The 15,520-nt window shown below is 34.7% G+C and overlaps 1 protein-coding gene across 1 annotated transcript in view; it reads right to left on the bottom strand.

The window, feature by feature from the left end:
* Cftr (CF transmembrane conductance regulator) overlaps nt 1–15,520 on the bottom strand; it is a 127,987-nt gene that overhangs the window by 35,855 nt on the left and 76,612 nt on the right. Inside the window, exons 16-20 of the mRNA XM_090332234.1 lie at nt 14,367–14,453; nt 11,860–12,583; nt 9,725–9,853; nt 3,548–3,585; nt 2,583–2,833 (exon numbers count right to left, since the gene is read on the bottom strand). Of these exons, the coding sequence (XP_090188360.1) occupies nt 2,583–2,833; nt 3,548–3,585; nt 9,725–9,853; nt 11,860–12,583; nt 14,367–14,453 (1,229 nt within the window). The remainder of the gene's footprint in view (nt 1–2,582; nt 2,834–3,547; nt 3,586–9,724; nt 9,854–11,859; nt 12,584–14,366; nt 14,454–15,520) is intronic.

The following is a 15,520-nucleotide window of genomic DNA, read 5'->3' as shown; positions in this document are numbered from 1 at the left end:
TCTCAAACAGAGCTTGTCTTCCTTTTGTTATGTACATGGCCCACTTGAGATGCTACCAGAAACTGAGACAAACCTTCTGCCTTCTCCAGACCTGATATTTCTATTTAAAAATATCTACTCACTGGATCAAGTGAATTACTTCCCTATAACCAATGAAGTAAGTCCTTGGTGACACACATGAGCTTAGCAGGCTAAGCATCATCTGGCATATAAACACTGAAAACCTTGTCACCAGAATTAAAAAACAATGAGTGCTTTTTGTGTGTGTGTCAGTGATGGGGCTTCAACTCTGGGCCTGGGCCCTGTCTCTGAGATCTTCAGCTCAAGGCTACTGCCCTATCCCTTAAATTACAACACCACTTGCAGTTTTCTAGTGGTTAATCTGACTTTGTTACCTGGCACATTGTATATATGTTTATTTATTTATTTATTTGAAATAGGAAAGGGAAGGGGGAAAACATGATGATTGGGAGGGGGTGAGGGGAAGGAAATTGGAACAAAAACATGAGAAGGGGTATCAATGTGCAATGCACCTACTATCTGGAGAATGTAACTGTAACCCCTCTATACATTAAAATAAAAAATAGTGCCTGGGCTGGCTTTGAACCGTGACTCTCAGATCTCAGCCTCCTGAGTAGATAAGATTATAGGTGTGAGCCACCACCCTTGGTTCAATGTGTGTTTTCTTATCTTATTTTTTTAATGTAAATTCTTCTAAAAATCCAAATCTTGGAATTTATTTCTTGTTTAATACCCCTTGTCAAATATTTCTGTGTCCACCTGGTCCCTTTATCTGTGAGTTCCTCTAGGACAAGAATGGTACCTTATTCAGCCTTACAGAGCAGCCCTTGTTTGGCTTAAAGTTTGACAGATTACTATAGAAATAAAGCTTGGAAATTTCCTTTTCAATCTCAACCTTTCATTATGAATTTGTGTTAAGGGGAATCAGTGGAATATATTACTTCCAAAGTACTCTATTACTCTAAACTAGAAACATTTTGGTTCCTTGATTCTATGACTCTTACTTGCTGTGACTGTATGATGGTGTCAAAGATAATTTTAAAATATAATGGAATTCTAAAACTAATCCCCAAAGTAACAACCATCCCATTAAAAAATGGGCCAAAGACTTGAAGAGTTTTCTCTGAAGAAGAAACAAAAATGGCCTATAGACACATGAAGAAATGCTCAACATCTCTGGTCATAAAAGAAATGCAAATCAAAACAACTCTAAGATTCTACCTCACTCCAGTTAGAATAGCCAGGATCAGGAAAACGAATAACAACAGATGCTGGAGGGGATGTGGCCAGGAGGGATCACTACTACAGTGTTGGTGGGAGTGCAAACTCATTCAACCACTATGGAAAGCAATATGGCAGTGCGTCAAAAGGCTGAACATAGAGCTCCCCTATGACCCAGCAATTCCACTACTTGGCATTTACCCAACCATCCAGAAACTAGGGCATATTAAATCCACTATCACAACAATGTTCATTGCAGCATTATTCACTATAGCAAAAATATGGAACCAACCTAGATGTCCCTCAGTTGTTGAGTGGATCAACAAGAAGTGGTATTTGTACACAATGGAATTCTATGCTGTCAGAAAAAAACATCGCCCCATTTGTTAGGAAATGGAAAGTCTTAGAAAAAATCATATTAAGTGAAGTAAGCCAGACTCAAGGAAACTAGGCTCAATGGTTCCCCTCATTTGTCATAATCAGTAGAAACCTTGGGCTCTACTAGCAGAGATCTGCAATAGAGCAAAACCTTGATACATAAGGCCATATAGTATGAAGCTAATTGAAAAGACCTCCAGGATATTGAAACAAAAGCCATACAATGAATGATTGTTGTCCATAATGTACTATGTTATCTCTCACCTCTTTTGCTGTCCTTTGGTTATCTCATATTGTTACAGTATCTTACTTTGTTATCTGATATATTGGATTTATTTGTATTTGGTTATTTGAAATTGGATAGGGAAGGGGGGAAAACCAAGATGGGGGGGTGGAGGGGAGGGTAATGGGGACCAAGACATGTGAAAGGGTATCAATATATGTGAATTAATGCACCTTCTATCTGGCAAATATAATGTAACCCTTTTATTAATTACAATAAAAAAAGAAAAAATATATAATGGAATTTGCTTCACAATCCCAAAGACCTTGAACAAATTTAGATGATCATCCATAAAACTCAATTTGTCTATTCAGTCAAAGGTTGTTAGTAGAAGAAGAATTTGATATTTTCCTTAACCACTTTAAATCTTCTCTCCTCTGGAGGATTCTGTGCATGTGAATAACAAGATGACCCCAAGGAGATTAGACCAAGCATCAGAAAAGTGGCCAAGAAGGTACTGCTTTGGCTGCCACCATTCCTTTAACCTCATATGAGCTCCTCTATTTGGCCACTGTAGAAGTATCAGCCATCCCAGGTTGACTATAATATCTAGGAAATCTAGTTATAAGGAGACACAACATAGAGCAGATGCAAAAGCCAGCACCATTTCCCACCAACAACTGTGCAGCCCTTATCATCAACAGGTAAACAGTTCAATTCTATACAGCAAGTCAAGTACCTGTTTTCAGGGTGTTGAGGGTTGACATGGGTGCTTGAAGAATAGAACACAGCATTTTGTGATGTAAAATTTTGGACACTGTGATTAGTGTGTGTACCAATGGCAAACCTCTGAAGATCCCCAGAACAAACAAACTGTCAGCCACGCCCACATAAATGTAAAAAATGTAGTAGAAGCTGGTGTTGGTGATAATCACAGCATAGCTGTTGTTTGAACTTTTAGTGCTGTTTCTGTCATCTTGTGGAGAAATGCTAGAAAGTAAAGGGGAAAATGTTACTTAGCAACACAACTTACTCACTGAAATTACAATATATGCAAACAACACTAACTTGGAATCTAAAGAAACACAAACTATGTTTTTTTTTAAAGTTTGTGCCCTTGATCTCAAAGAATTTTCCATTGTAAGAAAGTTTCTCATCAGTGAAATAGATATTTCTGAGCTTTAGTAGATCAAGAATCCATGTGTAAAATTCCAAAAACATAATATTGTTTCACATATTTTAGTACAGTTCATGGGAGCTGAACACAACTAATCCTTTCAGAAATGAGAGAAGAGCTGTAGGATCTGTGCGTGTTCACAATTTAAGTAAAATAAAAATGACCCTGTGGACCAACAGATTTGACCAATACTGGACTAAAAAGACCTTTATTTCCCTTCAAAATTGCATTTGTATTGAACATGAGCAGACTTTTTAGCCATTATTTCCTAAGCAATCCATTTATATTATGTTAGACACTAAAAGCAATCTACAAACAATGTATGTATATAAGAAGACATTTATGTTATATGCAAATACTACACAATTTTACATAAGGGACTTAAGCATCTGTACATTTGTGGATCTATGGGTTGCAAAAAAAAGTAATACTAGGACAAAATGAAAAATATTCATATTAAAATATTTTATGACTCCAGTAATCAACAGAAACACAACCCAGTACAAATTAAAACAATGAATACTCACTTTTTAAGTAACCATAACACAACCAAAGAAGCAGCTACCTGGAAAGGAACAATACACAGGTTTTGTTTTTGTTTTTGTTTTTCTAACTTTTTACCTACCCTTCCCATGGCCAATTCTAAATGAAATATAACTAACATCAAAAAACACAAACTTCATTTTCTTTGCTTTTTTTGGTGTCTATGGGGGGGGGGGGTTCATTACCTGTAGTAAGAACACATTAAGTCTATGAAATTCAATTTTTTCTGAAGTAAATATTTTGCCAATTCTCTCTCTTACCCAATAGGACTATTTGTTAAAACTTACAGGAGAGTTAAAACCAGAGCTTAATGTTTTGTATAACAAACTTTACTTTTTGAAGAAACTAATCTCAATCTGATGACATAATTAATCTCATTGGTTTTTACAAATAATTTCATTTGCTGTGCAATGTGAGGCCAATTAATTATTGGTAAAGGTGAGATTTGCATTTATTAAAATCAATTACAAGTTTTAACAATGTAAAAATTCACACTCAAGTTAAAACACATTATTACCAAAAAAACCCACATTATTACCATTAAAATTACAAAGAATTTAGGGCTGTCTCATTGACATCTGGCTGAAGGAGAAATATTCTATCTCATATGTAAACAAAAAATATTTTCATATAACTGTTTTATAGTCTTCAAAAATTAATTATTAATAATTATAACAAAATAAGTATAATTTAAATTAATTCATTTTGTGACATTTCCTTCTTATAAACCTGTGAAGAAATTTAACATTATATTGATAACAGCCTTATTGTAGTAGGATGAACTGATGCAAAATTATACAATTATACCTATAATAGTTTTACCACAGAATGAAACAGGAAAGGAAAGCAATTATGAGTAAAATGACTTCAGGAATAGATATAAAATGAAAACAATAAAGGAAATACACATCTGCTTAAAATGAAGCTGCAATTCTGGGCCAGGAGTTTGGCCTAGTGGTAGAGTGCTTGCCTAGCATGCACCAAGACCCAGGTTTGATTCCTTAGTACCACATACATAGAAAAAAGCCGGAAGTGGTGCTGAGACTCAAGCGGTAGAGCTCTAGCCTTGAGAAAGTCCAATGACAGTGGTTAGGCCTTGAGCTCAAGCCCAGGACTGGCAGAAAAAAAGAAAAAACAAAACAAAAATAAAGCTGCAATTCTTTTTCACATTTGAGCTTACCTGAAATATTTAACAACAATACATTTCAAAATTTGCAGGTAAAACAGCAATAAGTAAGAAATTACATTAGCAAATACTATTCTTTAAAGGCATATATATTTTTGTTAAACTGATGAGATGTGAGTACAATGGTACAAAATCTAGTGGTATTAGTCTTTGTTTTGTTGTTGATTGTACAAAGCCTCCATGTACTGTCTCAATAAAAGAAAAACTCTTAGTTTCCTTGTGCTTCAAATAAGTTGCAAACAACCAGTCCAATAAGTCCAGCCTTTTCAAAAGTCTTTATTCTCTTACAATTGTCTTTCTAATTCTTAACACTAATCTAATTACCCAAGAGCTTAGATAAAGGTATATGTTCTGAGTCATTCTTTGATTATTACATTCCACATTTGTTCCAATTAAAGGAATGTCAATAAGACCAGTGCTGCCCGTGTTCTCTGAATGCAAGTAATCCTCAGAAATAAGTGCTTTGTACTATTTACTAATGGAGAAATCATCAAAGCAATGTTCTAGAGAACTGGCCTAAACTTACTTCCTGGCTCCCTCTGTCTACATAGAACAATTATCAAGGACTTGATGTAATGATTTTAGTAACAAGTATTTGGGGCTCAGAAAAAACAAATGTATAGTGGTTAGCAACTTGATGCAATTTTTATTAGACTGACATCTCTACTTGATGAAAAGGGAGAGGCACAAGCATTCATTGTCCCAAGATTTGAACATTATTCATCATCATACAGAACACAGCATACTTATGATTTCATTTTGGTTTCAGAGAAGGATCTTACTATGTAGCTGGCCTTGAACTTGCTATCTCCCTATCATATCCTCACAAGTGCTGAAATTACAGACATGCCCTGTCATGCCTGGGTAAAACAGTGTGATTCAATACTGAGATTTCAGTGATTCATTTAAATCATGTCCTAAAATAAAAATCTACTGTAAGTAATGTGCCCTAACAGCATTACTATCAGCCAACAGGAGAAATGGAATTATGGAATACTACATCTCTAGTTTGCTACTACTATGAAGCCATTCAGAAACTCCTCTTTAACAAACAAAATGAAGCCTTGAAAGAAAAGGATCTAGCAGTTTTCCAACACAGTTTTAAAAGCCAGAGAATGCTACACTGTTGGTGGGAGTACAAACTCGTTCAACCACTATGGAAAGCAGTATGGCAGTTCCTCAAAAGACTAAACCTAGAGCTCCCCTATCACCCAGCAATTCCACTACTAGGCATTTACCCAATTGTCCAGAAACAACGATGTTCATTGCAGCACTATTTACCATAGCAAAGATATGGAACCAATCCAAATGTCCCTCAGTTGATGAGTGGATCAACAATGTGGTATTTGTACACAATGGAATTCTATGCTGCTGTCAGAAAGAATGACATTGCCCCATTTGTTAGGAAATGGAAAGACTTAGAAAAAATCATATTAAGTGAAGTAAGCCAGTCTCAAAGGAACTTAGGCTCAATGGTTTCCCTCATTTGTCATAATCAGTAGAAACCTTGGGCTCTCCTAGTAGAGATTTGCAATAGAGCAAAACCTTGATACAAAAGGCCATATAATAGGACACTAAATGAAAGGATCTCTAGGATATAGAAACATAAGCCATATAATGAATGATTGTTGTTCTTTTTTTTTGCCACTCCTGGGGTTGAGCTCAGGGCCTGAGCACTGTCCTTGGACTTTCTCAAGGCTAGAGCTCTACCACTTGAGCCTCAGCACCACTTCCCGCTTTTTTCTATATGTGGTACCGAGGATTCGAACCTGGGTTTTCATGCATGCTAGGCAAGCACTTTAACCACTAGGCCAAACTCTGGGCCCCATGATTGTTGTTCTTAAGGTACTATGTTATCTCTCATTTCTTTTGCTGTCCCTTGGTTATCTCATATTGTTACAGTATCTCACTTTGTTATCTGATATGTTGGATATATTTATATTTGGTTATTTGAAATTGGATAGGGAAGGGGGAAAACAAGATGGGGGGTCGGGGGGAGGTAAATGGGGACCAAGACATGAGAAAGGGTATCAATGTATGTGAAGTAATGCACCTTCTAGCCAGCAAATATAATGTAACCCTTCTATTAATTACAATAAAAATATATGGAAAAAGGTCAGAGAATGAAGCAATGACAGGATCTTCAAATGCTCTACTTAGTAGCACTCTCTAGTTGTTGTTACAGAACCAGTATAATTACATCTAACCCATTATTTGCATTTTCTTCATCTAGTCCATGACACAGTACTAAACAGAGCCTCTAAAAATACCATCATTACAGAAATTTTATAATCTATTTGCTCTGTGTTACTATCTAAAGACACATAGAAGATAATGCTCTGTAAGGAAAATGGTAAAAACGCACAAAAGGGAGACTAATTCCTTTTTCAAAATGACTCACGAATGATAAGTAGTAACAAATTGAATTTTTTTTTCAGTTTAGCAGATTGGAAAGAATAGAAGAAAGGGCTACCTTATTTCACCTTGAGAAAGGGAAGGATAAAAAACCTATCCAATAAAATCATGAATTTAAATACAAACAAAATATTTATTAAAACTGAAACTATACAAATCACTTCCATGGAGGAAGAAATGTACCATAGCCATTTCATTAGAGTCTCAGGATGAACTCTTGATCTATAACATGAAATACTGCTGAATTCTTCCACTAATATTGAGAAATAGAGCACTTTGATTCTAATAACGAAGCTCAGTCTCAAAGAAAAAAACACATGAGTTCTGACTCAAAGAACACAACAGAGTTGTGAATACTGGCAAATTAATTATGTCGGTAAATAATTGTGTACATAATTTAAAAGTTACTATTTTCTATTATTACTGAAAAAGATGTAAGTTCAGTTTCATGGGACAGCATGAGAAAAGGGGTCTTCAAATCAACAGAAACCACCCCTAAATTTAACTCTATTTTTTTACAGAAATTGATGATAAAGTGGTGTGATTTTTCAATGCAGAAGGGTCACAAGTAAGGTGATCTTTTGATGAATAATTTTAAAGGGATTATTGAGAGTTCAGGCTGTGTTTCATTCATATTAATGTTAGTCATTAAGCATGACTAGTAGAGATTAATGAGACAAAATTTACAATGCATTTCAATGCAATATGTATTAGTCATATATAGGCATCTTATCACCCAGCATTATATTTTCATTAAAGTGTAAAGGAAATTATTGAAATCTGCATTATACCATTGTTATGGCCTGTCCAAATATCTTGAGCTTTATAAAGTATGACATTAAGGATATTGATAATAATGACAATTAGTATTGCTAACTATGGAAAACACCCTTCGTTAAGTGCCTCATAATCACCATGTTTCTTTTTTCTTTTTTTGTCAGTCATGATGTTTGAACTATGGACCTGGGAGTGGTTCCTGAACTCTTCAGCTAAAGCAAACTGCCTTACCCCTTGAGCCTACACCGACACTTTCGGTTTTCTGGTGGCTAATTGGAGATAAGAGTCTCATGGACTTCAGGGCTGGCTTTGAACCACAATCCTCAGATCTCAGTCTCCTGAGTAGCTAGGATTGCAGGTGTGAGCCACCACGCCCTGCTATCACCATGTTTCTTTACCCATCAAGCTGATAATATTTCAATTACATTTTTTAGATGAGGAAATTCATTCTCAGAGAAGTTAACTACTGTGTTCAGTGTCACAGGACAAGACACAGAGAGAAGAATCACACCTAAGGTTGTCTTTTAAAATCTAAACAAAACACCTTGGTGTTGGAACTGGAGGCATGGCTGCAGTAGTAGAGCCTTAATCACGGTGAAAATGTGGGGACCTGAGTTCTTATCCTAAGCACAAACACAATAAAAGTTCTTATACTGTGAAAAACAATGGAGAAATAAAAAACACAACAGTGGCACTGAAAATATCGAAATCTATGTAAGCAAGAGATGATCTGAATTTCTACATGGGTTGTTTAAAATTGTTCTGAAGACAATTAACTTCAATGAATGTTTAAAATTGTCCTGAAGACAATTAACTTTAATGTATTTTTCTCATTTTATGAAGGAACAGTCATTTAAAGAGCAACTACTTGCATTTTTAATAATGCTATTCAGAGTTAAATGAACTTAGGATTTACTGTAGAATTATTTCTGATATTTAATTTCAATGTATATAAACAATATGTTTTGTGTATTTTAAACACTATTAAAAGTTCTTCCAATCTAGGAGTACAATGTTCAACTTCAGAATCATAGAAAAAAATTAATTTTTACTAACATTGAGATTACTTATGAATGTGTAGATGTAACCAATAGCATAAAGAGGGGCTGGGAGTTTGGCCTAGTGGTAGGAGTGCTTGCCTAGAATGCACGAAGATGGGGTTTAATTCCTTGATACCACATACGTAGAAGAAAGCCAGAAGTGGTGCCGAGGCTCAGGTGGTAGAGCTCTAATTTTAAGAAAGTCCAAGAACAGTGCTCAAGCCCTGAGCTCAAGCCCAGGACTAGCAAAACAAACAAGCAAACAAACAAACAAACAAACTAAGGAGAATGTGATGACTAAGATAAAGAATAGGCTAAAATTTGCTTCTCTATAGTAATCTTTTTACAATTCACATTAATCTTTTACCATATTATACACCTTAAATATACAAGACAATATTTATTTAAATATGACTCGTCAGGGGCAACAAAGATGGTTTGTGTTTTTAATTTGATTTGTGGAACTGAAACTCCTTTCTACAACTACTGAAAAATAAATACACATAACTTAAAAATCAATTCTTCATATATAGTTTTCGTGTTCTAGCCTATTTTGTGCACTAAGTATAAAATCATCATCATAAAAGTATCAACAGCAATTCCAAATGCTAAGTTCTAGAAGCTAAAAACTATACCCCCACACACGGATTCATATGTATATGGTATATATGAATACACCTTCCAAACTAATCTTAATTTTTAACTTTAAATAGCAGTAACATTTAACAACCAAATATTCTTACCTCAACTAGAAAAATAATTAAGCACCAAATTAGCACAAAAATCAAGTTCTTGTTGATAGTAATGTATCGAAGGTATGTATTCCATGTGGTAACTGCTGGTATGTTCTCTACATCATCAAAAAAGCACTCCTGAAAAAAATATCAAAGTTATCACAACAAACAATAGCATCCCATGCTGTCATTGTAGTTTTATTTTGAAAGCATCAAAATAAAAGATTATTACTTTGAAGCTAAGTGAACTTTAATGAATGTCTATCAGCATGAATGCCACATGTGATGTCACTTGGTAGCCAATATTGTCCACTGGAGCAACACAACACAGTGGGTTGTATAACTGTACAATCGTAGGCATTTTTAGCATTTTAATATTTAATAGCATTGCTCCTCTGATCAAATCAATGGTCCTGTGAAACTGGAATAAAACATCATTATTAGAAGGAGCAATTTTGGAGTCCTATAGGCTTGCATTTGAATCCCAACTCAATTGCTGACATCCTTGGAGTTGTTTGAATTCAGTCAAGTGTCTTATCTTCTCTAGAGTCTAGTTTTCTTACCTCTGGATGACGACAGTGATATCACCTTCTAGCACAGCTGTGAGCACTATATGCAACCAGGCAATAGAAACAATCAACAAATAATAATTACTATTGATTCAAGAAATAATTCTTTGTAATTAAGCATACAGGCTCAGAATTGAGATACTTAAGTGTACACTTAACCATTCAGATAAATTATTCTTTTTATAAAACCTTTGTAAGTCTGGGAGTTTGGCCTAGTAGTAGAGTGCTTGCCTAGCATGCACCAAGACCTGGATGCAATTCCTCAGTACCACATACCTACAAAAACCAGAAGTGGTGCTGTGGCTGAAATGGTAGAGCTCTAGCCTTGAGAAAGGCCAAGGACAGTGCCCAGACCTTGAGCTCAAGCCCAGGACTGGCAAAAAAAAGAAACCTTTTTAAAATTATGGGAGTACTCAATTAAAAAAAATTATGGAGGTACTGAAAGTACTTTGGGAATCATTTATTTCTTCATTTCACAAAGGAAAAACTCTAGCTTGGAGATATCAAATGACTTGTGATGCTGCTTTTAATATCTGATGGTATTAAATATGTTTATCTATTACAACTCTTTCCATAATAAACAATCCAAAGCATAGAAATTATCTACTAGAATACAATTACCAGATGCCTGGCACTCAGGAAACTGTGATTTAGAGAATTACACCTTAAACCAGCTCAGACAGAAAAGTCCTTGAAAGTCTATCTCTAAAAATACCCAACGAATAGCTAAGGGGGAAGCCTGGCTCAAGTGGTAGAGCACATAGAGGTCTGCAATTCAAACCCAAGTACCAAATAAACACCAACAATCAACCACAACACTTCTATTTTAAGAATTAATCACTTTGCTTTATAAATCAAAATGTCAAGCTTTTCAGTCTGAAGATTGTCACTGGTATATGTTGAATTTCACATATCTTCTTTTAAAGAAGTCTTTCCAGAAACCCCAAGTATAAATACAAAGCAAACTCAAAAGATCAGAAATCCCATACTAATTAAACTCGGACAAGACTGATAGATGAAACAAAATAGGATTCTAGTCTTTTATAGGCTACTTCTAAAAAGAAATAGCTCTTGAGTCTACATAACTGAAGCTGGCTATTTATATATTTATTTGCAGTGTAAATGCACAAGTGGAAAGGTTTATATAAAATGTAAGCCTTTTTAAGAAAAAGTCTTGAACATTCTTATTTCCTTAAGCAATTGTAGAAAGGAATCGCCATTGAACAATACTGGACCTCTTCATCGACGTCAACCCTTATAGTATTTCACTCTCCCTTCTCAGTCCACCCCCTCCCTCATTTTTCTTAATTTTTTAGATTTGGATTTTCTAAGTCTTAAAGTGAATCCTAACCCCATTAAATGAAGGTCACATGCTCTATAGCACATGGCATTCAATTTCACTCTTGGTGCAAAACCATTAATAATAAATATATACCTTTAAAGATGAGGGTTGGGGGGAAGGTAATGGGGACCAAGACATGAGAAGGGTATCAATGTATGTGAATTAATTCACCTTCTATCTGGCAAATATCATGTAATCCTTTTATTAATTACAATAAATATATCAAAATATACCTTTAAGTCTTCTTCATTAATTTCTTCACTGATATCTACACCACTCTCTTGAGATAATCGCCTTGAGTATATATCCATCTCCGTGAAGCTTGTCTGAGGAGCCAAGGACATTTTTCGTGTGGATGCTGTGGTCCTCCGATGAATGCTCTGGCCTTGGCTAGCTGAGTTTGTCATCAAGTTCAGGACAGACTGTCTCCTCCGCCCTTGAAATGTGGGGCCCGCGTTAATCATATTGCTGCGAGGCAGGATCCCCTCTCCCTGCTCTGAATCTGGAACCAGAGACAATCTTCTTGCTGAGGACTCATCAGAATCCTCTTCGATGCCATTCATCTGTACTGGAGGCTTTTGTACAATTGAAAATTTCCTTGCGGAGTTGATTGAATTGAGGATAGAGTTCTTTCTTTTGTCTCCAAACTCCCCAGTCTGTTTAAAAGATTGTTTTCTGGATTCGTTCCAGGAGGCAGAAACATCTCCTTCTAAGGAGAAACGGCGCAAGGTGTCGGTTAGGATTGAGTTTCTTCTTTCTGCGCTAAACTGGTCGAAAGAATCAAATCCCATGAGTTTTGAACTAAAGTCCGGCCGTAGGTTTTGGAGTTCAGAAAATGTCCCATAAAAATAGCTGTTACCCTCATGTAAAATTAATATTTTGTCAGCTTTCTTTAAATGTTCCATTTTAGAAGTGACCAAAATCCTAGTTTTGTTAGCCATCAATTTACAGACACAGCTTTAAGAATACAAAAAGAAGATATAAATAAGATATCAATTTCATAAATATTCTATTATAAAATATATGTCATTCTAGTAACATTTCATCATATAAAAACCATTTTGCATCTGTACTTAAAATGATTCCAATAGTAAATACTCCATAATCATTAATTTGTTGCTTCTTGACTTCTTATAGCATGAAGTAGCATGCTATATTGTAACATTGAAGGATAACAGACCCAAAAAGAAATTAATGTTACTACTCAGTTGTGTCTTATTTCCAATAAATCATTTGCATTTTGATTCTGGTTTACTTTCCTAGAATATGGGAAATTTTAAGATGACTTTCAATATCATCTAACCTTGAATATCCACATCTCCACATATCTTCAAAATGTCAGCGCTATTTTGTTCTTTAAATTCTTAATTGATTTCCTCTTATATTTCATGTTGAGCATATCAAGACTATTATGGTTGACTAGGAAGCTTCTTAGTAAAAATGAGAACTGGGAAGCATTCGAGTGGAGATTGTATTGGTAGGATTTGGCAAGCCATTTCCAACAGCTGGCATGAGATTACTGGTATTTGTGACTGGACAAATCATTCTAATGTTCATACATATAACACACACACACACACACACACACACACACACACACACACACACACACACACAAAACATTGAAAGTACCAAGCAAAATAAAGTCACAAATTTCTACCATAGGGAAAAATAGTACCTGGACAGAGGGGTTTTTTTTGGCTTTATGTTTTAATGCAGTAAAATAAGGACTAAATATTTTAGTATATTATAAAGAAAAGCAAGCAGAGTTATAAAATATTTTATATCTCTTAAGGATGTATAAAATAAAAATCTGAACTAAAGAAAAATTTGAATTCTGGAAAATAATTCTTCTAGGAATTATGATGCCAATTTATGCATGCATGTGTATCCTTATTCATTAAAAATTATTTCTAGTCCAGTGCAATAGCTACTCTCCTGATAACTATTTTATAGCCCATGAAGTGACTTTGAAAGTTTGAAATCAATTCAGGTAACTAACTGCTGCTATTAGGAACTTCGCATGTATTGAGCTCTACTAGGATATCCAGGGAAGAAACACCCCGAGTTCTGTGTGACTGAGATCTAAGGAAATATTGAGGTGGGTACTTAGCTTAATTACTCACTATTTTTTTTTGCCAGTCATGGGCTTAAGCTCAGGGCCTGAGCACTGTCCTTGGACTTTTTCAAGGTTAGAGCTTTACCACTTGAGCCTCAGCACCATTTCTGGCTTTTTCTATGTATGTGGTACCGAGGAATCGAACCCGGGTCTTCGTGCATGCTAGGCAAGCACTCTACCACTAGGCCAAACTCCCAGCCCCTAATTATTCACTATTAAACCACTAACCAATTCTGCTTGTGTTTTTTTCCTTTAGTAGCATACCATCTAACAAATAATAAAATATTCAGATAACTGAAGTAAAAATTATATATAATCTAAATAATTATTATATAATATTTGTCATAACCATCAATACTGTACATTCAGACATAATCATTGCTCTAATACTACAGCATTGTAAGAAATAGATTTACCAAATGGTGACCAGAAAAGATCTTAAATTAAGTGATCTTCAATTTTGGCTATAAAGTACTATGTTTTATTCTACCATACAGAGTCACAATAATATGGGTATATGTTCCCAAGAGATAACATTTAGTCCATAATAAGATAGTCTATGGTAATTTTTTTCTTGTCCTTTAAAATGAACATCATATACAAGTTATTCAAATAACATACCTTTCAAATATTTGTTTTTCAGTTAAAACATCTAGGTGTCCAAAAGGAGAGTCTAAGAGGTACAAATCAGCATCTTTGTATACTGCTCTAAAAAGAAAATTGAAATTAAATTACATCTTTCATTGTATTTAATAAAAATGATGTTTTTTAGAACATCTACAATATACATTTGTGGAAATAACACTTCACAACACAAAGTAGCACTGCTAGAAACTTATTTCATGCATGACTTTAATAGTGTAGATTATATCAAAAAAGTTAATAAGACAAGTCATGAGTAATTTTTATGGCTTTTAATAACACTTCAAAAAAAACACTGAAACAATGGCTAAAGAATTCTGTTGATTCTAAGTAGCATAAATGAGCACAAGTTACAGACAGACTTGCATGATATGATACAATTGAAAGGAGCATCTTAAACAACAGTAAAAACAATAGTGTGTATTTAGAGGCAGGAATCATATGGTGAGAAGACTATGATGTCACCATACTTCAACAAGCTCCCACTTTGCTGAGAAAACAATGAAAGTAGACTATTTCAACAGCAAAATGTCTGAACAAACGAGTGGCAGCACTTAGAGAAATTCTTTTCTTTTTTTGTCAGTCATGAGAAATTATTTTCAAAGTATTAACTACAATCACCAAATTGATAGCAGTGATCATGGCTCTAGATTGATACTTCATTTTGTTCCTTATTGTCTGTCTCTCTACCGCTTACATAAAGTCTCAAAAAAAGAGGTAGAGAATAAATAGTTCATAATATAAATTTGTGCATAGATTATTTTACCATTTTAAGTTAGAAAATAAAATTAACTAAGTTAATTTATGATAGTAATGGGATGATCTCAGCAAAACATTTAAATGTTTCAGATATGATTGTTAATAACTGCCTGGCATCCAACTGAAGTTCTAAGTAACAGTAAAATCTAACAGGACCTTAGTGTTGTACATTGCTTTGAAGACAGTATGGGAGCACAAAGAACTCTATGAATACGTAACATTAAGGTCTTTTCTTTGTCCACATCATGTGCTTGTCTCTTTGCTGTGGTTTCAATAGAGTTTCTCTAAAATTCACACTGGAGCTTCATTTCCATTGTGAGGCATTAAAAGAGCAAAAACATAATCCTATTGCAGTGTTTGGAGATGAGATCTGT

Source organism: Megascapheus bottae, chromosome 5 (genome assembly GCF_031878675.1).
Source record: "Megascapheus bottae isolate mThoBot1 chromosome 5, mThoBot2.hap1, whole genome shotgun sequence".
Lineage (NCBI taxonomy): Eukaryota > Metazoa > Chordata > Mammalia > Rodentia > Geomyidae > Megascapheus > Megascapheus bottae.
This window is presented reverse-complemented; position numbering and strand designations above follow the sequence as displayed.